This window comes from Rhinolophus sinicus, linkage group LG04 (genome assembly GCF_036562045.2).
Source record: "Rhinolophus sinicus isolate RSC01 linkage group LG04, ASM3656204v1, whole genome shotgun sequence".
NCBI lineage: Eukaryota > Metazoa > Chordata > Mammalia > Chiroptera > Rhinolophidae > Rhinolophus > Rhinolophus sinicus.
The window spans coordinates 98445217-98471808 of record NC_133754.1 but is presented as its reverse complement, the minus strand read 5'-3'; the positions used below and the strand labels follow the sequence as shown (position 1 = coordinate 98471808).

The following is a 26592-nucleotide window of genomic DNA, read 5'->3' as shown; positions in this document are numbered from 1 at the left end:
TCTCCGGCTCTGCTTTTGGTCCTGGCTCCTGATCCAGCCCTGCTAGCACCCCGACCCTGGGCAACTCTGAGCAGGGGGTGTGACCGGGCAGCAGGGACAGCTCAGCACAGGTGACAGAGAGTGCAGCCAGGTATAATGGCTTCCAGAACCTCCTCAGTGACATTCCCACCCCACCCCGTCTTCAGACTCATGTCCCACCTCCCTGGAGCCCTGCTCCTTGCTCTATTTGACTAAACTTCACATAGTTTTTAAGCAAGTCATGTTTCCACACCTCCGTGCTTTCATGTAAGCTATTCCGTTTGCTGCAAAGTCCTTCCCCTCCATTTTCACTTTCTCACACTTTGGTTCTTCCAGGAAATGTTTCTTCTCTTACTCCCAATGCTGGTTGAGTGCACCTATTGTGAATCCCCACAATCCCTGTGCTTATCTGTATTATCACATTTATTACATTCTGGTGTAATTGTGACATCTCTCACTGTATTGAACGCTTGCAAAACGCATTCTCTGTGCCTGGCACTTAACAAGGGTTCAAAAATCTTCTTGAATGAATGAATGAATGAACAAATGAGCAACATCTGCGGACACACACACACACAGACACACACACACACACACACACGTGTGATGCTGCTGGGAGGACCGCAATTTTCTCCTGCTGGCCACACACAGAACTTGTAGGCCAGTTCCGTTTTGCCAACCTGAAATAAAAAGGCCTTTTAAAGTGAGGGACAACAGGCATTTATTGAGATCAATAAGAATAGCTCTTCGAGAAGCATTGATTCTGGCAGAAGCCCAAGTAGTGTTCCAACTAGGACACAAAGGCAAGAGGTATTTATGAGAAAGGGAAGGGGAACAATTACATCTCCAGAAGGAACGCATTTCTATGGGTGCAGATAAACTAGCATAGTGATGTTAACGCTAAACAATGTCTTTAATTTTTCGGTCCAGTAGTCAGAATAACTGCTTTCTTGTTATTTTTACCAAGACTTCTTTTGCAAGGCATAAGGGTGCTAGGCCCAGTGCAGAGGTCCTTTGGCCTGGTTCTGACATTCCGAAGACTTGAGGCATAAGACGTGCAAGGTGGTCCCTCTGGGATGGCAGCCCCAGCTCCGGCTCCAGCTCTGTTGCAGAGTGGCTCCATTTATACTATTGTTTACAGTCTCCTTTATTATTCACTACGTCAACACTCTTGCTCAGAACTCAGTTCCACAGGGAAATAACGCACATGTGAAGCTTTTTCATCCAGAAAGCAAGTGCAGAAGTGTGTCTAATTATCACTAGGTTATTCATTTTCCAAAGAGAGAACCATACAGATAAAACAGCATGCCAAAAGCAATCAGAATGCCTCCTTTACTGTCATTTTTGTCTTTATTTTTCTGTTATATTTTTCTTTACCTTTTGAGGATGCTGAACAGACCCACAACCCCTTATTCAAAACCTTTGAGGCCAAATGTGTTTCAGATTTCAGAGAGTTCCAGATTTCAGGAAGGTAGTAGTGTGCAAACACTGTGTTTTATCTAACAGTCCCAGGGCCTAGGACGGTGCCTCATAATTAAACTCATTAGCATTTCTGTAGCTGAGGGTATGAACCCTAAGTGCATCATTTTATGTTGGGTTTTTCCATCAAATGAGAAAGACAAAGAAACCTCTTTTTTTTTTGACATTGGCATTGTAGATAATGGATTATGGGTCTGTATTCCTAATTTTTTGATTCACCCCATAAAAATTAATTATCACACCTTCTTCCTTCTTCCTGCTTATATCTTCCTTCCTTTGTTTCTGCTATTGGTCTGATGTTGGAACTTTTTCCTTGTTCTTCCTCAATCTTATCTTTCTTAAATATCTCAGGTAAAACTGTCAAACTAGTTTTTATTTTCAAATCCTGTAGCTGCAACCCCCTTTGTGCACAGAGGGAAGTGGACTTGGATTTTAGGCTTCTGATTACAGATTTTGTCTTTCACAGCTTTGTAGGCTCCACAACCTGGCCACTGACAAAAAAAATATAGGATCTCCGGTGTTCGATGAGCTTACACTAAAAGGACATTTCAGGCAGTGAGCAACTCCCTCATCCCTCATTCATTGGTTAATCAGTGAGGATTATCAAATGGTTCCTAAGCAACCGTTCTCACAAGACTCGGAGAGAACTGCTTTCCGCCTTTCTGAAGAAGCCCGGAGTTATACACGACTGTTCATGCCAGGATATAAAATCTTCAAAGCACAGTCCAGCAGAATGTAATCAGATGTTCCAAACAGGAGTATGAAATTGTTTTACCCACCGGCAAATGCTGGTTTTACATCTCTAGCGTGGCCTCGGTTGTGGGCCGTGCCTCCATGTCGCATGCAATTCACTTAAGAAATACTAATTTTATTTGTGCAACCAGGTAAGCAGCATTGTTCACAGTAGCCAAAATGTGGAAGCCACCCAAGTGTCCATTGACGCATAAACAAAAAGTGGTCTATACAAGCAATGAGATATCATTCAGCCTTAAAAAGGAAGGCAGTTCTGACACATGCTACAACATGGATGAACCTTGAAGACACTATGCTAAATGAAACAAACCAATCACATAAAGACAAATGCTGTGTGATTTCCTTTGTATGAGATATCTAGAGCAGTCAAATCCACAGAGACAAAGAATAGCATGGTGGTTGCCAGGGGCGGGGTAGAGGAGGAAACGGGGTGTTGCTATTTCGTAGGTACAGAGTTTCAGTTTTGTAAGATGAAAAGATTCTACAGACCTGTTGCACAACAGTGAGAATGTTCTTAGTACCACTGAATGTATGCTTGAGAATGGTTAAGATGGTACATTTTATATTATGTGGATTTTACCAAAACTAACAATAAAAACTTTTAAAAAGCTACTAAAGAGAGGGAAGAAAAATCTGACATGTTACAATATGGACAAACCTTGAGGATGTTATGTTGAGTGAAATAAGCCAGACACACAAGAACAAATACTGCGTGATTCCCCTTACATGAGGTCCCTAGAGGAACCAGGTTCATAGAGACAGGAAGTAGAAGGGTGGGGGCTTGGGCTGGGTGGGTGGGTGGGAGTTCGTGTTTAATGGGTGTGGGGCTTCTGTTTGGGAAGATGAAGGGGTTTTGGAGATGGATGTTGGTGACAGTTACACCACAGTGTGAATGTGCAGAGTGCCACTGAACTGTATGTACACTTAGCAATTATTTAAATGGTGCATTTTATATTGTGTATTTTACCACAATTAAAAAAGAACTGCTAATGCAAAGATAACAGTGAGAATGTACTTAGTACCACTGAATTGTACTCTTGTTTTGCAGAAAAGTTTTCTGCTTCAGGTACTAACCTGAGCATGAAACGATAGAACAAGGAAGGCACGGACATAGAGAAAATGGAACCAATTATCTCCACGGAGAAAATCGGAATATGTAATATGGTCTTGTACAATTTGCTTGTGTGTGTGAACATTTTGAATTTACGGCGGTAATGACTTTGAGAAAGGGGAACCAAGTGACTGTCAGCTTGAAGAAAACTAGGCCGCAGTGTCATTTATAGAAACAGGTGCAACTGGTTTTATTTGGAATTTTTTCTCAACTACCTTCATGATAAATAAAAGCAGGCACCATGTCAAATGAAGCAGGGAACTTTGCTCACGGCTGTTGGCAAATTGCTGAATTCCGTGAAGATGACTTTTACCTCAGATGCCCGTAGCCTCACATCCTGGCCCTATCGACACAGCTGGCTCTGATCTCTGTGTCTGCTCTGTGATCAAACTGAGGAGAAATTCTTCACAATGTACACGATTATTTTCCAGGTGGATCTCCATGGAGTCAAATGCCATTGTCGCATCTTGGCCACACATAGAATCACCTGGGAGATTTTTAAAAATCCCAGTGCCCAGCCCATATCGCCAGCCCAACAAAATCAGAATCTGTGTGGCTGAAACCTGTGATGGCGACCTCTGTTTGAAAGTAACTCTATAATCCTCTATATGATATCTGCGAGAGTAATAAAAACTATATGTGTTTTCTCCTTAAAAATATATCCTCCATTTTCTGTCCTCTCTTGTGCTTCTTGCCTTAAAAATCCCACCAGTAATCCTGTGAGAGTTTTATATCTCCACTCATATCCTACCTCACTGCTCAAAATAGTTGATTGAATTATAATCTAGTAATTGGTTTCCAGTGAACAAATATTTATCAGGCACTTACTATTCTAGACACTGAAGATGTATTGGTGAACAAGACAACTTGCCAGCCCTCCTGGGAGCTCACCTTCTAGAAGAGGCAGACAGATCCCCTTTGGGGCCAAACACTCATCCTTCCAGCTGGAGGGACCACTGGCCCAGGATGCATAGCTGAGCACCTTTGGAGGAGCTGCCCGCCCAGGTGCAGCTGCAGACAGTGACAGGTCCAAGTCTTTGTGCCTTGATTTGGGGCCATCCCAAGCCATCCCAGAGCTCCCCATGGGATTGGCAGTGGCTTCTGTTACCATGAAACCTCAATTCCTCTCCCTCTGCCCAGCCCTGCTTGTCTTGCCCCAACCTGTCCCAGTGACCTTGCTGCACACAAACCTCCATTTTAGACAGTTTCCTGGGGAACTTGCCCCAAGTCTGCGATAGATGGATACGAAGGTGACAAGTGTGAGACGACGAGGTGGAGAGGTTGAAGATGCGTGTTGGCGGCAGAGCTATAGGACCTGCTGAGGGAGTAAATGTGAAATGGGAGGGAAAACAAGGAATCGAGGGTGCCTTCTAGATTTAGGGCCTGGAGTACTAGATGGGTGATGCTGTCTGCTGAGATTCTGTGGGGAGATACACTGGCCACAGAAATCGTGGTGTGATCCAAAACAAGGGCTTCCAAACACAGTTCGGAAATTATTCAACACTCCCCTAATAATAGCTATTATTTTTTTGTGGTCTAAGCTCCTCATCTACGTTAGATACCTTGTTTCATTTTTACAGCAGCTCTGCAGGGCAGGTGTTATTTTCCTACTCCTGGAATCCCTCAGACACTCATGTTATACCATTCTCTTCCTCCACCTCTGGTCAGCAGTCTGCACTGGCCTTCTCGCCCTTTTGTGCATGCACAAAACACCCTGTAACCACAGGCCCTTTGCACGTGCTGTCCTCCACCTGGCGTGTTCTTCCCTACCACCACCACCTCCACTCTTCTGGCTGTACCTTCTTCAGGTATCACCTCAAAAACCATTTCCTCAAAGTGGCTTCTCTAGTGCTCCCAGTGTAAATAAGGTAAGGTTCTCCTGCTCTGACAGTACCCTAAATACTCCTTTATCTATTAACTCTGTAGTATTCTTTTATTGAAGAACCCTATGACAGTTAATATTTCTTTTTTGATTAACCCTATATTTCTTTGATGATTTGCTACCATTATAATTAAACAACCATTTCTGAGATGAAGGTGATGAAGCTCTTCCCTGCTGGGCTTTAAGCTCCATGAGAACAGGCACCGCTGGCTCCTCGCTCAGCGCCCGGCACACTGAGGCTCTCAAGAAGTGTTTGTTGAATGAATGGTGGAAACATTGAGGCTGAATGAGATTACAGAACTTCCCAAGATAACCAGTTAGTTTATTGTAGAGCTGGGCTGTGAACCCAGGTCTGTTTGACTCCTAAGATCAAAACACATCGTAACTTACTGACCAAAGTTGGGGGAGCTGCTCAATCACATCTGGGCAATCACATCTGGACTAAGCCAATATACACCAGAGCTTAAGAATGCTTCCCCAGACTAGATTATAGTTACATACATTTTAACCCTCACAGTAAATCTTTCTAAAATGGGTTAGTTAGTCCATCCCCTGCAATAATAAACACTATTTACTAAACAAAAGTAATTTTTTCAGTGATGCTGGAACCTCATGGGGACCCAAGGTGACAATCCCATGCGATAATGGGGAGATGGAGAAAACCAGGCACACAGACGAGAACTTCAGATCAGTGAGCTTAGAATGAGTCCTGCTTCGTCCTAGCACTCGGCTGATGATTGGGAGCGGGGCAATTAACCTGTGGGGACCTGTGTGTCTTCGTCTGAGAAGAATGGATGGACAGCATCAGTGTTTGTCCCCTTATTCTGACCACACCCTACAGCCAGGCAGGTTGCTACTCAGTGTTCATCTACACACACATGTATGTTTATATAGAATCGAAACAAAGGTTTTATGAAAAATACTCTTTTGTGAGGCATTCTTTTATTATTTTTTCCATTTTATTTTCTAAGAAACTTTGCTCACTGATTTTATGATCTGCTAATGGATGGCAAGGGCAATTAGAAAATGACCACGCCCACTCCAGATTTGTCATTCTCAACGAAGAACTAGCTGCGTTGCAATAAACCTTTAACATGCACTGGGATATATTTGTTGTTCTGGATATTCAATGTCACATCATCTTTGTCATTTGCCTCATTCTTATAAAAGTTCAGCAGGGGGAAAAAAATCACTTTCTGCTTAAGAGAGAATGGTGGTAAATCTGGTTGATTGAGGTTAATTAAAAACTCCCCCTCCCCCTGAGTTCCCACAGGATTTACATCAAGGGGAATAAAAGCTCGGTCCTTGGTGATACATAAGGCTGAAGGCTGGGCAGTGAAGAGAACAGAGGGGAGTCCTTTTCTCAGGTCCTTGTCACCGCAGCTGTAACTTAAAGGGGTTGAGGTGGTGGCAGCCATGGTTCCTTCCTGCTGTAAAGTTCCGTGTCTACCACCCTTAGGTTTGCAGATCCCCGAGACTAGTATTGTTAAAGAGTTGGGAACCTCGTTGGCGTCCACAGAGGCAGGTGAGAACATTGTGCTCACCCAGTGGGACCGCCTGACCCCTTTAAGCCCACCCTGGGCAATGCACAATCCTGTCAGCACAGGTGCGAGGCTCGGGGACGAGGCTGACCCACAGAAACACAACAGGGACCTTGCGTTTGAGACCTCCAAGCAGTGGCCTGATAACCACAGTCTGCTAACTCATTTTCCTTATATCCTGGGGGCCTAAACAAGCTTCATGGTGCTGGGATTGGAAAACCCAGGCCCACAGGGGGCGGCACAGCTACTGTGACTCATCTTCCAACCTGGAACAGTGTGGCTGCCTCTGTGGATCAGAAAATTAAGACTCAGAGAAAAGGACAAGACCTAGCTTACTCTCAAGCTAGGGACCACGCTGGAACTTGCATCTCGGTCTCTGGGCTCCCAGTCAAATCCTCCAGTGCTTATCACTTGTGCCTGAATAAGAGGGGACTCTCAGGACTGATGACCGCATCTTACTACCAGCGCTTCATGAGCACCTACTGGCGCCACGCCTTGTTCCAAGTGCCTCAGATGCATTAATTATTTCATCTCAAAACACCAGCCCTATGAAACTGGTACCATTTTAACCTGTTACCCAGCTAAGGAGACTAAGGGTAGCAGGTGGGGTGTTTCCACTTCCTCCAGGCCCAGGGGTAACTTCAAAATCCAAATTAGGGAGCAAAGCCAAATGTGTCTTATTGAACAAAACCAAGATGGCCTTCACCCAGTCTCCCCTGAGTCATGGATAAATACATTAGAGAAGGAAATGAATTCAATTGAGCTAATTCACATTTCATGCCATTTAATTTTAATAGGAAGAATATTAGCCCACAAATAACACTTTTAAATACTTGGAATATGAATATGTGCAATCTGATGTTGAACTGGAGATATTATTTCAACATCATTTAATCTGACTCATCTCAGGGGAAACGAAGGAGGCATTTTAGTGGGCATAGAAATAGTTGCCTGAAATTCTAATAAATCTGGGAGTGAATGAATAAAACATTGTCCCACAACTGACGACCAGCGCGTAAGCAACCCCGAGGCATCTGGGGACTCAGCCCAACGCAGGTGTGTGCCCCCTTCCATTTTCCATCATTAGTGTCCGCAGGAGCCAGGCTGGGAGCAAGTGTGATGCCGGTCACAGCACAGCTTGCTGCACTGTAATTGCTGCTCCGTCCTCTTTCTCCCTCGCTATGCCGTCCGCCCCATGAGTGCAGGGCCTGGTGTCGGGAACCTCTAGCCTGTGCGTTTGGGAGAATTGTAACTGCTGTTGGTCAGTTCTGCCCTCATGCACCTAAGGCTTCAGCAGCCTGCAGGTCCATGAGGACCAAACCCCACTCACCCAGCAGCCATCATAAAATAAACCACCTACATGCATCTTCGAACTTTCATCAACCCTAGAGGAGCACTTCCTGATAAATCCTGGGAAATATTCAAGGACATTCTAAGGGGGCCAAGCAACGGTTCCCTGGCTAATAAATTTTGTGAAACCCGGGGTTAAATTCAGTGAAGTGGTTCTTTATGGAAAGACTTCTTGGAGCCTTTAACAGGCTGCTGTGATAAGTGCTGTGATATTCCTGGAAGGACATACAGCCTTCAGCTTTTCTGTCCTGGTTTGGGTTCCCCCAGAACACTTTGACCCTGAGACAAAGATTTAGCATAAGTAATTTATTTTGGATGTGATCCCAGGAAACACTGGTAAGGGTAGAGAAGTGAGACAGGAAAGAGAAGGCAGGTGATAAGCACGTTTTTAAAAGCAAGTTACCTGTTATGGACCGAATGCGTGTATTCCCTCAAAATTTATATTTTGAAGCCCTAACGCCCCAGTGTGGCTGTATTTGAACACAGAGCCTTTGCAGAAGGAATTAAGGTTAACTGAATGCATAAGAATGGGCCCTGCTCTGATTGATTACTGTCCTTATAAGAAGAAACACCAGGGACTTGTAAGGACATAGTGAGAAGGTAGCCATCTGCAAGACAAGAAGAGGATTCTGAACTGAACTCTGCCAGAATCTTGATCTTGGACTTTTAGCCTCCGGAACTGTGAGAAAATAAATTTCTATTGTTTCAGCCACCTGGTCAGCCGGAGCTGACTAAGACATTTCACTGTGAGTAACGAGTAAGAGGAAAACACACCAGGGGCTTATTTAACCACAAGGAAAGAAACTGAAGGGCTTGAATTGGAAATCTCCAAACAATAGTAGGATATGCCTGTGAGCTTGGCATACCTGGAACTGAGTGGGCAGCCCGACCAGGCCAATTTCCATGTCATCAGAGCAATTTACATGTCACGTGGGCTGCGGTGGCTTCTTCAATCTGAAAAGATTATGCCAATTTGTTAGTCCAGTTAACTGTGATCTAAAAAGGATGGTGGGAGCTGGGGTATTTATACACAAATGCCCGTGAGTCACTGGCCGACAGCTGCTCCAGTGGCATACAGTTTCTGGGACTCCAACCTGCAGTACATGTGGCAAAGTAGGCTCTACACCAGAGAAAGTCCTCGGGCAAGAGATGGATGGCTGCTTGCTGGAAGCTGCCCGGTGTAGCCAGAGGGTCATGGGGGCAAACCCTAGGCATTGACAGTACATAGTACACTTCTCAAGCGTGTCCTAGCAGCTGATGGAACAGTAATGTTCCTTCCACCAGTTTGGAAAACTCTATTCTAGACCAATTTCAGACCCTCCAGAAGAGCTTGGCTTCCTGTCAGAATTCTGTCCATCTGCTCCTACTTGGTCATATTCATCTGCAAGGGCTGTCATCACAAAGTAGCCCAGACAGGGTGGCTGAAACAACAGAAACGTATTTTTCTTACAATCCTGGAGTCTGTACATCTAATACCAAGTCAGCAGCAGAGTTGCGTCCTTCTGAAGCCCCTTCCCTTGCCTTCACTCGGTCTTCCCTCTTTCTGTATGTGTCTGGGTCCTCATCTCCTTTTCTTCTAAGATGCCAGCCAGGCATTAATGTGCCACCCCAATGACCTCATTTTAACTTAATTGTCTCTTTAAAGGCCCTATCTCCAAATGCAGTCACATTCTGAGGTCCTGGGGGGTAGGACTTCCATACGTGCATTTTGGAGAGACACGATTCAGGCCATAATACCCATCTGTAGTTCTGCGGACATCAAGGCAGTCACCTGAGACAGACAAAAGGGCTCTGAATTGAGCAGGATTTGTCTCAGGTCTGATCTCACAGATTAGTGTGTCTGCAAGAACATATTGCTCTGAGGGGAGCTCTTCAGTCATGGCGGAAACGGTCTGAGGCCCCCCCAGCCTTGCCCAGGGATTCTCTCGGCCACTGGACACCGTGTCCCAGGCTCACTGGGAAGATCGGCCCAGTGGTCAGAGGCATGCTGCAGGCGATCTTGGCCCAACCGGGAAACATTCAATTCTCCTCACTTCCCCTCTAGTTCTGTTATCCATTCGTCAGAAATCAGGCCGTCGTATGCACCGGGCAGCGTTCTAGGCGCTGGTCATGCAGCAATGGAGCAAAGAGAGCTAGTGTTGTGGGATGGTGACAGATGAACAGCAAGGTAAAAAGACAGTCACCCAGCATGTCAGTGGTGGTGAGTGTAGGAGAGAAATAAAGTGGGAAGAGCACTCGTGCGTGTTGGGGGCGTAGTGTAGACAAGGTGAGGCCTCCCAGAAAACGTGACATTTGAGGAAAGACCCGAGAGAGGCACGGCAGTCAGGGGACATCTAGGGAAGAGCCCGGGGCTGCAGACTGGCAGGACGCCTGGATGGTTAGGGACGGTGTGAGGATTGGGCTGTACTCGGGGTGAGACGAGACAGCATTGAGGGCTTTGGGGGAGGAGCGGGGTCTCACTGGGGTGCCCTGAGGGCAGGCTGAAGGGGGGTGAGAGCAGATGGGGGAAGCCAGCGGGCAGGCTCCTGAGGTGACGCAGGTGAGGGATGACCTTTGGATCAAGGTGGTGGCAGGGAAGGCGGTGGGAAGTGGTATCCTTTTCCTTTCTGAGATTTTTATTTGATGACCTAATAGTTGATTCATTGAATTTATCTCCTACAATATTCTCTTTTTGAAAAATAGATTTTGCCTTTTAGAGCAGTTTTAGGTTCACAGCAAAACTGAGCAGCAAGTACAGAGAGTTCGCACACATCTTCTGGCCCCACACACGCAAGCCGCCCCCACTGTCAACACTCGCCCCCCCAGCAGAGGGTGCATTTATTACAATCTATGAACCTACATCACACATCATGATCATCCAGAGTCCATAGTTTACACTAAGGTCCACGCCTGGTCTGGTACATTCTATGGGTTTGGACAAATATATAATGACGTGTATCCACCATTACAGCGCCATACAGAGAAGTTTCACTGCCCTGAAAATCCCTGCGCTCCACCCATTCATCTCTCCCTCCCCCTGACCCCTGGCCCCTGGCAACCACTGACCTTTTTATTGTTTCCATATTTCTGCCTTTTCCTGAATGTGATACGGTTGGCAGTAGCCTTTTCACACTGGCTTCTTTCACTTAGGAATATGCATTTAAGTTTCCTCCATGTCTTGTCATGGCTTGCAAGGTTATTTCTTTTTAGTGCTGAATAATATTCCACTATCTGGATGTGCCAGTGTTTATCTATCCATCACCTACTGAAGGGCATCTTGTTTGTTTCTAAGTTGGGGCCATTATAAATTCTGTATGTATTTTTTTTAAAAATAATATTGACACTTATTTATTTATTTACTTTTTTTTTTTTCCCCCAAGTCAAGTTGTTGTCCTTTCAATCTTAGTTGTGGAGGGTTCTGTTCAGCTTCAAGTTGTTGTTCTTTCAGTCTTAGCTGTGGAGGGCGCAGCTCAGCTCCAGGTCCAGTTGCCGTTGCTAGTTGCAGGGGGCACAGCCCACCATCCCTTGCGGGAGTTGAGGAATTGAACTGGCAACCTTGTGGTTGAGAGCCCGCGCTCCAACCAACTGAGCCATCTGGGAGGCAGCTCAGCTCAAGGTGCCGTGTTCAATCTTAGTTGCAGGGGGCAGAGCCCACCATCCCTTGCGGGACTCGAGGAATTGAACTGGCAACCTTGTGGTTGAGAGCCCACTGGCCCATGTGGGAATCGAACCGGCAGCCTTCAGAGTTAGGAGCATGGAGCTCCAACCGCCTGAACCACTGGGCTGGCCCAATTCTGTATGTATTTTGATGGTAGAGTCAACAGAATTTCCTGACAGGTTGGGTGTTTTGTGAGCAAACACTTCGGGGGGAGGCCAAGGTGTTCACGGGGATCCCATTTGCACAAGGAGTCAGGGAGATGATGCACTAAAAGTGGCCACAAAAATAATCATAACTATTATTGACAGACCTTTGGTTTGCGCCAGGCTGGGATATATGTGCTGTGTGTTCTATCCTGTGACACACACACACCAGCCCTAGGAGGTACATGCTATTAACATTCTCATTTTACCAATAGAGAACAGAGGTGAGGTGTTGACTTCCTCAAGGTCACACAGTTGTGCTCACATCTGGCTCCTGAGACACTAAATATTTATATGATAGTGGTATGTTGATGGGAACGTATCAGTCAGGTTAATATAAATCTCCCAAATCGGAGTAAATTTGCAGAGAAATTCAGGTCACTACATGAGGCTTCACTGGGGCAGCCAGCTCGCCATTTCTCCTGACACCTGAGCGTTAGAATTCTAACTCCCAGAAAGCGAAGAACTCGTGGCACGGGGCTCCGCACGCCGTGGGGCTCCACAAACACAGCCCATCGGTGTGGAGAGGCGAAGAATGTGCCTGCATGCCAAGAAGAAAACTGAGAGTTGTCTGAAACTTGACCTGTACATTTTCCCTATTGATTTGACAAAAAGTATTACAATTCTGCTCTGACTCCTGTAAGTGGATGCAAGTTCATCCCATCCACCCGTGGTTCTCAAGAGCCATCCCTGAGCAATCTGGGCTGTTACAGTTTCCACCCATCTGGAAAATGGGTGAGAAAAGTCAGAACAATGCAGTGAGTTTTCATAAAACCAGATGTATTTCATTTAAAGCACTCCGCTTTTGTTTGGGATGTGTGTGTGTGTGTGTGTGTGTGTGTGTGTGTGTGTGTGCTAAAAATGTCCTTCCTATTATGAAATAATAATGAAAATAGCTATGTTTGCTTGCTTAAATGAACTTATTTAGCAAAATAAAACCCCATGTCAGTCTCTCCGTTTTGTTGTTGCTGATACTGCTGAAATTTACCAACCCAAGAAATCCAAATTTCTGGGTATCACTGCCCTTATTTGCTTCAGTTGACTAAAGCAATCAGACATGTGAGACTCAAATGTAGAATGATCAAGCGTCAGGACTGCTGAACTTTGTTACCAAGCAAATCACGCGTTAAATACCCACCCACATGATACCCTGGGGTAGGTGGGCATCATCCAGAAATAAAACACAGAGCTAACCATTCTTCATTGTCAAGGAGACCACTGCCAGAGCTCTAGTCACACGTCACCCTGTGTACACACCTTGTAGAATTTGGGGTACAAATTCAGTGTCCCCAAAGTCTTTGTGTTGCTGAAGGAGTTGAACAGAGGGGACAATACATACGTCCTACACAAGCCAAGGACAGGGCATGAAGCCAGCACCCCGGAACCTGGTTATGCCTTCCTCTCTTCCCCTCCCTTCTCCCGTTTCACTCACCAGCATTTCAAGTCAGGATTCTAAGAGCCACAGGACGGGGAGCACACCAAATTATAGTGTTTTGGTTAAAATTGATTGATTCCAGTTGCTGCCTGCGCCACATAATAGAGTAAAAGAAAATTTGGATGTAAGGTAGCACATGAGCAAAACATGCGGTTTTCCTACTTCTAGCCACTCTCGGACTATCTGTCTATTTCTTCTTTGAAAGAAAGCTCGTCCATGGGAGGGCATCACGAATGTAACACCTCATTAGAAGAAAAGGCCTTCTCTTTGCTCACAGTACACATTTCCTCCAAACCACACAGGGAAGTCCATCACGTACAATGAAATGTAAGTCACAAGAAAAGAGGGATCACAAACACACGCCTCCCGGGGCATCAAGTGACAGATCCCCTGGAACGTTCCTTTGCAAAGAAAGTGTGTGTTGTCGAGCTGGCCTGCAAAGCCTGTTAACTCTTCATCTTGAATCCAAAGGATTTCGGTTGTGTGAACAGTGCTCACTCCTTAGTGATGCACAGCAGCAGTAGAAGCCTGATCACTCTGCTTCTCTCCTTGAGCTCTTGTGCAAACATAGTAAGAGTGTCAAGCCCGTGAACATGACTTTCCAAGGTCTCAGACCAATGGTGTGCAGCAACCTTGAGCTGGCAGCACACTACTTGTTGTCCTTGTTCCAAGGCCAGACCAAAACAGGTTCTCTTCTGCTTACAACCTGACTGAAACCCTAGGTGAATACTTCCTTTTTAGACCCAAATGAGAGCAGCCCAAGCCTCCACTAGCTTGACTGCTAAAACTTAGATGCCCTGAGAGTGTCCTCTAGTGATCTGGGGAGTCCCCAAAGAGGTGTCAGAAGCTCAGCCTCCCTCATCTTCACACGGCCATTTCTTCCTCCCCTGATCCCATCTAGCTCAGGTGGAAATGCTGGCCCTGCCCGGGGTGGGATGGGGGCCTGACACGGACACTGGGGCCTGTCTCCTGCTGCTCCCGCCTCTGATGGTCAGGGTCACAGAAGGACTCAGGATTCCATAAAGAGGCTTCTCCACACCCTGTGGCAAGTGCCTGTGCCCGTGTTACTCAGTGACAGAAGCCAGTCTGGAAAGGCTCCATTAGTGTAGGACTCCAAGTATAGAGCGTTCTGGAAAAGGCAAACTATGGAGACAGTAAAAAGTTCAGTGGTTGCCAGGGGTCAGGGGGAGGGGGGAGGGATGAGTGGGCAGAGCACAGAGGATTTTTAGGGCAGGGAAAATTCTCTGTATGATACTGTAATGGTGGAGACGTGACATTATGAATGTGCCAAAACCATAGAATGTATAATGCCAGGAGTTGGGAACAATGATTTTTACTTAATAATAGTGTATTCATTTTTTTAAACTCCACATATTTATTCCAGAGGTAAGAAGTCAAAAATGGGTTCCCAGAGGTATATTCCTTCTAGAGGCCCCAGAGAGAATAGTTTCCTTGCCCTCTGCAGTTTGCAGAGGCATCCACGACCTTCGGCTCTTGGCGTCCTTCATCTGTCTTCAAAGCCACAGCATAGCATCTTCAAATCTTATCTTTCTCCCCCTGCTTCTGTCCTCACATCTCCTACTACTGACTCTAAGTAGTTTGCCTCCCTTTTATAAGGACCCCTGTGATTATATTTAGGGTTCATCTGGATTAATCTCCCCACCTGGAGAGTCTTAAACACTTTTGCAAAGGCCCTTTGCCATGTAAGCTGGCATTCACAGGTTCCTGGGATTAGGACGTGATTACTCAGCAGAACACAAAGGCCTGGAGGCACTGGGAGGAGCTGGAAGAAAGGCCAGAGCAGGGGATGGAGAAGAGCAAGAGGCAGGTGAACAGGTAAAGTTGACCAGAACGGTTCCTGCCTAGCCGTCTGCATCATACGACATAGAGACCAGACTAATGAGAAGCTCAAATCCAAAGAAAAACTGCTGTTCCTTGCAACAATGAGAATGAAATATTTCTGAAAGTAATTCCTCAAGTTACATTGCCAAAAATAAAATCCCAAAGAAATGCATTAAAAATATTTATTAGCAGACGTTCACAGTGGCTATCTCTGGAAGTGAGAGTACAGGCAATTTTACTTTTTAATTTTAGTTGCAGGACCCCAAATTTTTGTAATGAATATGTATTACTTTATAATCAGAAAAAGACAGTTTTTAAAATTTAATACTATTTTAAAAACACAAAAATATATAGAGAAATGAGGCAATGTTAGCACTGACATCAGAGCTCTCCTTTCTCATACCAAATCTCAGACTAAATATTTTCAGTGGTGTTTCCTTCCTTTCTTTATCTCTTTGATTTTCCCATGAAATATATTCTTTCTCCATTCAGATGGGAAGTTTACAGGGACTTATGAAAGGGGAAAAGAGGGATTTTTTCATGGGCCCCCAACTGTCCTTAAATTGCAGACAGGTTTTGTTTAAATGGAGGATTAAACATTAAAGTGTACTTTGATGAAGCAATTCACCCTTCGGGACATACCAAATAGAAACACATGCATAGGAGCATTACATGACATGTACAAGGATTTCATTCTGTGTTGGTTCTTTTTTTCTGTCTCCTTTTTTATTATTATTATTAGTTTCAGGTGTACAAAACAACATAATGATTACACATTTACATGCCTCACAAAGTGATAACCCCAACAAGTCTACTACCCATCTGACATCGTATGTAACTGTTAAATACCATTGACTCTTCCTTATGCTGTACTTTACATCCAGCATCTGGTGACTATATATATATATATATATATATATATATATATATATATATATATATATACCAGAGGTGCCAAAAAAATGTGTACAAGTGGACACTTTGGTCAGCGTTGCTCAAGCAGTAGTTCACCATAATCAGAAGTGTCTGGACGCTGATGGGAACCACTTTGAGCACCTCTTGTAATTGCAGGAGTCAAACGTGACTTGTATTCATCTTTTGTTATCGGTATATATTGAGTATTACAATTTTAATAGTTTTTTTCTTTCTTAAAATGTGTATACATTTTTTGACACCCTCTGTATTTATTATATATATAAAAAAACTGTGGCGTATGAATATATATATATATACACACACACACATATATATATATAGTATACCACAGTTTGAAATATGACATATATATTGTGTATGACATATACATATATGTCATATGCCACAGTTTTTTTAATCCATCCTTTTATTGATCAACATTGAGTTGTCCTCTGGTTTGGCTATTGTGAATAAAACCATGATGAAATCTACACCTGAAACTAATATAATAATATAACAAATATAAAATAATATTGATGTCAACTACAATTAATACATTAATAAGTTAATTAATATATTAACCAGCAATATATATTAACATAGATACATTAATTATAGTTGACATTCAATATTATTTCATATTACTTTCAGGTGTAGATTTTATCATGGTTTTATTCACAATAGCCAAACCAGAGGATAACCCAATGTTGATCAATAAAAGGATGGATTAAAAAAAACTGCATATTCTACAATAGACTACGACACAGCAATGAAAAAGGTGATGCCAGTGCTCCATGCAGCACCTAAATAAATCTCACAGAAATAATAGTGAGTGAAAGAAGCCAGACACAGAAGCACACATGGTTCCATCTGTGTATAGTTCAAAAACAGGCAAACCTAATCTATGGTGTTGGGATGTAAAACAGTGGTTTCCTTCTCCCTGTGGGGACAGTAACTGGGAGGGGGCAAGAGGAAGGTGTTGGTGTGCCAGTAACATTCTATTTCTTAGGAGCGTTAGATTCACTTGGTATCTCTTCATCACACTGTACACTTGTGAAATAGGCATTTCCTGTATGTAGGTTACTCTGCAATGAAATTAACTGTAAGATGAAGAAATAAATAAAGTTAAACTTGGAGTCATGCTTTATTCTCAGGTGTGATAGAGACACTTGGCTAAGCAGAAGAAAGCATGGTTAATCTGGTCAGGATTAGTGCACCAGTTAACCAAATACAGAAAAATGGAGAGGTAATCGTCAACACAAGCAGGGAAGAAGCGGACTAGTAACATTTCCACATAGACACCGTGGATTCCCTACAGCACTGGCTTGGGTTCAGACTTGGCCCAGTCGGTGATCTGGGACAACCCCACGAGTTACAAATTCAGTTACGAAGAAGCCTTAGTAGATGCAGCTACAGGGTGAAGTTGGCAAAGACACTGTGTGTACATTAAGATGGGCACACAGACTTTCTGTCACCAAGCAGTAATTGTTAGCCTAGGCTGTACAAATGCCAGGCCATGCTCGAATATTTACAATTTCTTGCCAAAGTTATATATATATATATATATATAAAGTGACAAAAATGGTAAGTGATAAGAAGGCAGTAAATATCACACACTGAGGGCATCTGCTACAGTGTCCTATAATGGGTGGCGAATAAACTGAGAAGCAGCCTTGCAGACATATACTTCATGACCCATGTTACAGAAGGCCGTGGAAACGTTCCTTTCTGACTACTGCATTTGAAGCTGCAGAGGACATCTGGTATCTCTCCGCCTGGTGTTCCACCTCACTTTCCTTCTGGGGAAATGCCCATTCGGTGAAGTTCATACATAAATGCCACTGAGGGACCCTACACATGACCCAGGCCTGGCCAACCAGTTCATCCCATCCCATTAGCCCCATGGTTGGTCAGAGCTGGGAGCACACCTGGCTGGCCAGTTTTTTGTGGAAATTCTTCTCACCAGCTAGGAAGATGGTCTCAGCGTGCAAGTCAGGGTCTGCCTGCGGCCACCTTCACAGCTACATGGGAAATGTTTGTCTAGGAAACGACAGTTTGAGGCTGGCAAACCCAGAGAAGCAAAGACAAGAAATAAGTCAAGGGTTGGGACTGACCAAGAGCCTCGGCACTCAGGTAGAATCCTGTTCCTGCAGCTTCTCCTCCATGAATCACTCCAGGATCTTTCCCAGCCATGCCAGACAGTAACAACCAGTTTTGCTTAAGCTATTTTGAACCGGATTTTTGCCCTTTGGCAACGGAAGTATGAGCAAATACACCAATGAACACAGAATTAGGAGTACAGTAACGATGAAATTGTTTGTTTTGTTACCAGTAATCACTGAAGGGGAAAGGGTAACTGAGTAGAACTGCAAGTGCACAGCTAGCTGATTTCCTGTCTCTTCCTTGAAGCCTTTCCAGATTTCACTGCAGAAACACACGCACCTCTGCCACCCACCTCATTACCTTCCCTCTTTCCCAACCCTCAGCTCTTTCTTTCTTTTTACTTCCCAAACATATCAGAGAGGGAATAAATCCCCCTACTGGAAGCTCTGAGGTCAGGGCATGTGTCAGTATTACTGACTGAGAGAGTGTCTGGCTGGAGCTGTGCCTTCGCTTTCCCTAAACTGCCCTGTCAGTGCTGGCTCCTAAAATTTTGGCAGGTAGTTTGAACTGCAGCATGCTGAAACAGCTGTGTGCATTTTAAACAATTATTTTTCATGGCTCCATTCTAAAAATGCTTTGATTTGTCACATAGCAATTGAGAGGAAGATGATCCCTTTATCACAGCACTTGCTACCTGGTGTTATTGTGGCTTTCTGTGTCTGTCACCACCAGACCGTACCTGCCTGTGAATAGAGAGACCACGTCTTACAGAATTGGTATGTCCAGCTCTTAGCATGGTTCTCGGCAGGTATACAGGTGTCTGATGACTCTCCACCAGATATAAGTGGTTCTTAAAACTCCATAGAACCTTGCTTCTCAAAGTGTGGTCCACACACCAGCAGCATTATGATTGCTGGGAGAGAGGGTTACAAATGCAGAATCTGAGCCCTATCCCAGAATGACTGATTTGTAGTTGAGAACTGGCACAGATCTCGCAGAGGCTGGAGGTGACTGATGGGAGAAGGGGAGGAGAAGGGAGAAGGGGACGATGTCAAGGGTGGATGTGCCTGCAAGGCTGGGTTAAGGAATAATAGTGAGCACCACGGGGAGGCAGGATGGGCCAGAGAATAATGGGAGCGTCTGGTGTTCTGCAGACCATCTCTGTTCCTACAGGAGCCCCTCACCAAGGGCGAAGATAGGTAGTTGGGAAAACCTTCATTGCCGACAGGGACTTTTTCCTTCTCCCATCTTTAAAGTGCGAGGTCATCTTTAAACTTAGGATCTGCTAGCTGCTCTGATTTTTGTATCTGGAGGTGACATAGGCTCCTAACAGCTATCAGGTTCTTAATCTTTGAACCTATTGATGTGTTAAAATGGAAAAAAAAATTAACACTGCCATTTCAGTACCTAAGTACTGGGTTTTGGTCAGCATCTGCAGGAAGCTTCTGCAGGAACTCGGTAAATGATTTCCATTTGAAAACTCCGCCGGAGGAACACTTAATAAGTGCGATGTGATGATGCTAACGATGATTCACACAGCAGCACCGTACATCCAATTAAGCAAATGTGCTCTGGGAACAGTAATAATGAACCAGGTCCAGGACACACCTGAGGAAGGGGGCCCTTTTGGGATTGGGATGCCAGGTGGTTAGAAGAGCTGGCTGGGCATGTTGCTGCTTTAAAATCCATCTCCCTAACCTGCTCACCCCACATCCGTGCTGCTAATCCTGAGTGTCAGATGAAATAATTCTTTGACCGTGAATGTAGCAGTTTAGGGAGAGGCGGGGAGAAGCGGCCTTTGGAGACTGGGACACCCCCGGGAGACCTCAGGAATGAAATAGGTCACGGGACTCCCAGGCAGCGCTCCCCCGCCCCCGCCCGGGTGCAAGCCCAGGACCGCCAACTGCGGTGGGATGCTGGGCGGCAGGCCGGGAGGGTGACTGTGCAGTTCTCAGCCTCGGGGTTCTCGCTCCCTCACCGAGGGCTGCGTGGGGATCTCACTGCGCCCAGGCGAACCCCGACTGCCGGGGCCCCGCGCAGCCGCGACCCGTGGGGACGCGCGCCGGCCTCCCAGGGCTCCCATGTGCGAGCGCGCGCGGGGCGGGCGCGGGACCGGGCGCGCGCGCGTGCGGGGAGCGTGCGAGCCCGGAGGGCGGGAGGGGAGAGCAGGGCGCGCAAGCCCAGCCCGCCGCTCACCTGGCGCCCGCCTCTCACCTGGCGCCGAGCGCGCCCCCGTCCTGCCGGCCCCTCCCGCGCGGCCGCCGCCCCTCACCGCGCGGGCCCCCGCGCCCACCTGCGACACGAAGAGCCACGCGCTTCGGACGCACCAGAGGAGCCCCCTCGGCCTGCGCGCGCCAAGGTGACCCCCCTCGATGACCCCCGCCCCCGAGGGCCGCCGGTCCCGGCGTCCTGCCTGCCCCCCTCCGTCTGCTGCCGGTCCTCGCCGCCAGGGGAGCGGTGGCAGTGCCTGAGCATCAGTCTGTCTGTCTGTCCGCCTCCACACCTCCATTCACACACCCGCCTTTCGTGGCCTTGCCCCGACTTCCCGTGCACACGGGGCAAGTCCGGAGCCCTCTTTGTTCTGGCTAGGGGTGTGCACGCGCGTCGGGGATTTTTTGAAGGGTGGGAGCTGGGTGGAAACGCGCGATTTAAATATTCCAACCGGGATGGCTGCCCGGCTCGCGACTTGCGGCTGGCGCGTGGTGTGCTCGCGGCAGCCAGATGTCACACAGCTGTCCGTTCTCGGAACGCAGAATGAAATGTTGGAGCGTGTCTTGCCCGCACTTGAGCAGGCAGACCGCGCTGCTCCCCGTGTGCCTGCCTCCCTCGCGGCCCGGGTTTGAAGTCCTTTCCTGTACTTTCCCCAGCGCCACATGACAGGTTTTGTGGCGGGTTTTAAACCACGGAGACTTTTGGCTTTTGCTTTATTTCATTACAGTTTATAATTCCCGAAGCTTGTGGCATTTGATAGCAGTATTTGAGTAGGGGCTGGCTTGCTGATTGTGTGGTCTTGCATGATTTTGGATTGTCTCCCTGCCGTATCTAACCATTAAAAAGCCTGTCTTTTCATTGAAGAGGACGGGGGTTAAAATGAATGAAGAGCTGAAGGTCAATTTAAGCGGCTCGCCTCGGGACTCCTCAGAGGCCGGTGCTGCTGTGGAGAACGTCTCGGCTGCTGTCTCCTCCCAGGTTCCTGGTGCCGAGCCAGACACAGCGCTGGTTGTCAACCCCTGGGACATTGTCCTGTGTACCTCAGGGACCCTCATCTCCTGTGAAAATGCCATCGTGGTCCTTATCATCTTCCATAACCCCAGCCTGCGAGCGCCCATGTTCCTGCTCATAGGCAGCCTGGCTCTTGCAGACCTGCTGGCCGGCGTTGGACTCATCATCAATTTTGTTTTTGCCTACCTGCTTCAGTCAGAAGCCACCAAGCTGGTCACAATAGGACTCATTGTCGCCTCTTTCTCTGCCTCTGTCTGCAGCTTGCTGGCCATCACGGTTGACCGCTATCTCTCCCTGTATTACGCTCTGACATACCATTCCGAGAGGACGGTCACATTTACCTATGCCATGCTTATCATGCTCTGGGGGACCTCCATCTGCCTGGGACTGCTGCCCATCCTGGGCTGGAACTGCCTCAGGGACGAGTCCACCTGCAGCGTGGTCAGACCTCTCACCAAGAACAACGCGGCCATCCTTTCCATCTCCTTCCTCTTCATGTTCGCGCTCATGCTTCAGCTCTACATCCAGATCTGTAAGATTGTGATGAGGCACGCCCACCAGATAGCCCTGCAGCACCACTTCCTGGCCACCTCGCACTACGTGACCACCCAGAAAGGGGTCTCGACCCTGGCCATCATCCTGGGGACTTTTGCTGCTTGCTGGATGCCTTTCACCCTCTATTCCTTGATAGCTGATTACACCTATCCCTCCATCTACACCTACGCCACCCTCCTGCCCGCCACCTACAATTCCATCATCAACCCTGTCATATATGCTTTCAGAAACCAAGAAATCCAGAAAGCCCTCTGCCTCATTTGCTGTGGCTGCATCCCCTCCAGTCTCTCCCAGAGAGCGCGGTCACCCAGCGATGTGTAGCAGCACCCCACTTACAGGATACGCACACTCGATGCTGCATTTACCAAGCACTTCCACTGCCTGGCCAATGGTTGAGATGCTTTCCGTGACTTCTTTATATTGGATTCTCTCTGGAGCCACAGGAGCACTTAGCATTCGTGAAGCATTCATTTAGATGAGTTAAGTGATTGAAGTGAAAATAATGTTACCAGTGTTTTCACCCTTTGAAAACAATTGTTGAGTTCTTTGCTCAATATTATTTTGTTTTGTTTAGGGGCGGAGGGGTTTGTTTTATATTTTATTTGGAGGCAAGGATTTTATTTTATATTTTGTTTGGAGGGTTGGTGGTGGGTGGGAAAGCAAGGGATATGACATGGCCATGATGTTATTAAAAAGTAAACTGGTCCCAGAAGTTTTACCTGGATTTTAAAATACAACTGAATTATTGAGGAAAATGGAGAAGTTACTTTTTCCAGACTTCTTAAATGTCAAAGTAGATTTTCAATGCTGCATGTATCTAACAGAATACAGTCTCTTTCAAGCCAAATGAAACTATTTTACAAGATTACATTTGAAGGGGACCTGATTTTGTTAACATGAACTCAGTAATAAGTTACCAACACTGAAACCACGAGCCATGCTTACTCATTCTTGCTTTACTTTCAGCAATTACTGTTCACAAGAATTACTCTGGTATTTCTATAAATGTTGTAACTCTTTCTGCATGGTTGCCTGTGTTAGCTAGACCACTAGTTTCAAATGTTGCCACATATGTCCACAATCAAATGAGTCATTTTTCAACGTAGGTTTTCAATATGTCCATCTAAAGTGAATTATGACATTTTAAAAAATTTACATATGAAGTAGGGTTGAGTAGATCCACCATTGTCATTTCTTAAGATACAGTCTGTCTGTTTTCAGGGAAAAAAAATAACATCTTTTGAAAGTAGATTAAATTTATTTTAGTATATACTGAAAAATAAATCAATGTAAAACATTCATGAACAATGAAAAACATCACTTTTCCTATCTCTCTATATCTAACATTGTATTAATAGTTATTCCTGATTGAGACAAATAGAAGTTAATTTTGTAGACCAAATATTTCTGGTTCATATTGTCTGTGGTGTAAATGCGTTTGAAACAGGTGGTCTCCTATTTTAATGGTTAAGTTTGTGAGTGTGTAACACACATATCTGACTGTGATGTATCATGTAAGTTCAAACGTGGAGTGACCACGTGGCTGTTCATAAAAAGTTAAGTTTGAATTCCTTTTCTTTCCTTTCACACAAAAACTTTAAATGCAATAAAAACTGTATTGCTTGTTTTTAGAGAGCAAGGATTTAGTGAGGGAATTACACAGAAGAATTTGTTTTAAACATATTGTAAAATCATTGTGTCTGAGCATCTTTTCTGTTAGCGCAGACAGATGTTTTGGGCACAGACATCTTCCCTCCAGAGGCAGTGGGGTTTATAGCTATCTATATAACCAGTGGAAGAATGTCTGTACAGCCCCTGGGCTTAGCCCATTCAGATGGTGGCAAGACTAGTATTTCAGGGTCCCTGAGGAATCATTTGTGATAAATTAGCCTCACTGGTTTGTCTCCAAGGTATTATGCCTATGTTGGTGTGAGGACCATTGTGGCAGCCTGTCTGCTCATGTCATCTCTCCAAAGCCCCTTCTAATGTGACACAAGTATGAGTAAGTCCTCTACTCAAACCTATGTCTCCTCCCTTAGGTTACTTATTGAAGCAGGAGACGGATTAAAATATTTCAGAAGTGGGAAAGGATTTTCAGTGCATATTATCTTACGATCGATCTAATAAAGCTGATGCCTTGAAAGAATTTCATCAACATGCGATTGAGTTGGTAGATTGAGTATGATGAACCTGTTTGTTTTTAATCACTTAAAGTCAATAGCATTCCATGGAAGAAATGACAAAGGTAAGTCGGTTTTGTCATGGGCTGGGAAATATCCATCATGAGGTTGGAAAGCAATAAATGAGGTATTTGTAGAAATAGTGGTTCCTCTTGTATATCTCTCATAGTAAAAATTATGACAATAATAATATGTGCTTTTTTCACCATGTTTTGGGTGTCATTTCCCCATGTTGGGCGCTTTACCTGCTCTGTGTTTTTTTTTTGCTTTTTTTTTCTTCACAAAAACACATTTTTACAGATGAGACAACTAAGGCTAAAGGAGGCTGAGAAATGGGCCGGAGGCCACAGAGCTTCAAGAGTAGAGCCAGGAAGTGCACCCAGGTTTTGATGCTTACCTGCTCCCATGCGCTGGCTGCCTTGATGCCTCGCTGTCGGAGAGGGTGGAGGGAAATGATTTATAACATGGTACTGTCACTACATTTTAGTTCTACAATTAAGACACGAAGTTTGCCATTTAAAATCACATGTGATGTGACTATCAAGGCTTAGTGGAGAAGAGGATGCTAAAAGCAGACTTTTTAAATGTCAAAGTAGATTTTCAGTGCTGCCTGTATCTAACAGAATACAGTCTCTTTCAAGCCAATGAAACTATTTTACATGATTACGTTCGAAGGGGACCTGATTTTGTTAACATGAACTCAGTAACAAGTTACCAACACTGAAACCGCGAACCATTCTTTCTTTACTGTCATCCTCTTTAGGTCTGTTTTTAACATCCTCCTCTTCACTAAGCATTTCCTCCTTTTGGAACTAAGGCCGATCCCCGGAGGCACTGTGCCGTCTTTTAGTGCAAAGAGGTGAGGTCACGCTTACTACACAGGGATTTGTCCTTCATTTATGATTTTAAACTTCATATCACACACTTATGTCACTATGCAACAGGCTTATAAATACTCATGAAATGGTTGCTTTTGACCCCAGTTTTTAAAATACCTGATTTCAGCTAAGATTTTTCAATTCCACTATAAGATGTCCTTACTGTTTGCTTTACATTGTGAAGATTTTTGGATGTGTATGTGGTTTCCCTTAAAGCTTGTTTGTTTCTATGGGGTTAAATATTAAGAAATGTGCACGTCTTGATACATGTGTCTATGTTTGTATATGTGTGTCTACATATATATGCATATATAGATTCAATAACATTAACTTTGCAGCAGGACTAAATAGATCATGGAAAACAGTGCTATTTTCAACAGCCGTGAGGTAGCAGGCAATCTTTTACTCCATGTGGTTAAAAATTTTAGCTGCCGAGGAATTTGTATTATTTCCAGTAAAGCAGTTATCCTTGTAACTAGGACAATTCAATTACTGCAACAGAACTTTAGTGGAGGCTAATGATCTAGGTTGTGGCTCTCTAGAACTTGGTTCCTTTTATCTCTATAACTCGATTTCTTTGTATGAGTCGTAGTAAAGGGGGCGTCTTCCCTCCCGGTACCTGGAGGCAGAGGCGGGTGGAGGCAGGAGGCAGAGCATCTGCTTCCCTGCAAGCCTAGAGCCAAGAGCCAGCTTCAGGAAGGGAGATGTCCTCAGTGACTTGACATGCAGGAATGGTCTAAGAGTCCCCCACAATTTAAAGTAGGATTTAAACAAGTTTAAATGAGAAGACAAATGAGAAATAAGGATATTTAATGCCAATAAAAGTATCTTGGAGACTTCTTAAGCTTTTTTTAAAGAAATGCTCAATCCTGACTGACTTATTATTGGACATATATATGGTTCGATATCATATGATATTAGGATGACTTACCATTTCAAATTTAAAATACATATTAAATAAGTGCCTACTATGGTATTATATTGAATAATGCTTATGTTTCCCATTTGACTCTATGCCTGGTATAATAAAGGAACAGATAGCCTTCTTGTCCCCTTTAAAAATTTTAATGATTATTGGATGGTTTGATATCTGATTGGAATCTTAAAATTTGGTTAGAACTTTTAGAATCATCAAATGTAGTTTATATACACTAAGGGTGGAAAAACATTGTTCGAATTAGCAGACAGATTTACTGTCCTCTAGCAAACAATGCAGAAAACAATATTGGTGATTTTGACCAAGGATCCTCACATTCTAAATATTTAAAAGGCACACAAATCCCCTAAGAATCTTATTAAAATGCAGATTGTGTTTCAATAGTCTGGGGCATCAGTGCATTTCTAACAAGCTCCCAGCGTGTTCTGATGGTGGTGGTCTGTAGACGGAGTTGTTCAGCCATTCTAAATAAAACTTATATCTATAATGTATTAACCTCTGACAGGAATAAACACTTCAAAATATATGTTTTACATACATAAATATACAAC

General features: G+C 44.9%; 1 protein-coding gene across 2 annotated transcripts; it reads left to right on the top strand.

The window, feature by feature from the left end:
- The first annotated feature begins 20107 nt into the window (after nt 1-20107).
- GPR12 (G protein-coupled receptor 12) lies at nt 20108-24192 on the top strand. Of its 2 annotated transcripts, none has more exons than XM_074330055.1 (2): nt 20108-20628; nt 21752-24192. In XM_074330055.1, exons 1-2 carry the CDS (start codon nt 20351-20353, stop codon nt 22365-22367), a joined length of 894 nt encoding a protein of 297 aa, XP_074186156.1. In that variant the 5' UTR covers nt 20108-20350; the 3' UTR covers nt 22368-24192. The 2 variants fall into 2 exon arrangements, with proteins under 2 accessions (XP_074186156.1, XP_074186155.1); XM_074330054.1 differs by having other exon boundaries at nt 20116-20628; nt 21345-24192.
- Nucleotides 24193-26592: the final 2400 nt, after the last annotated feature.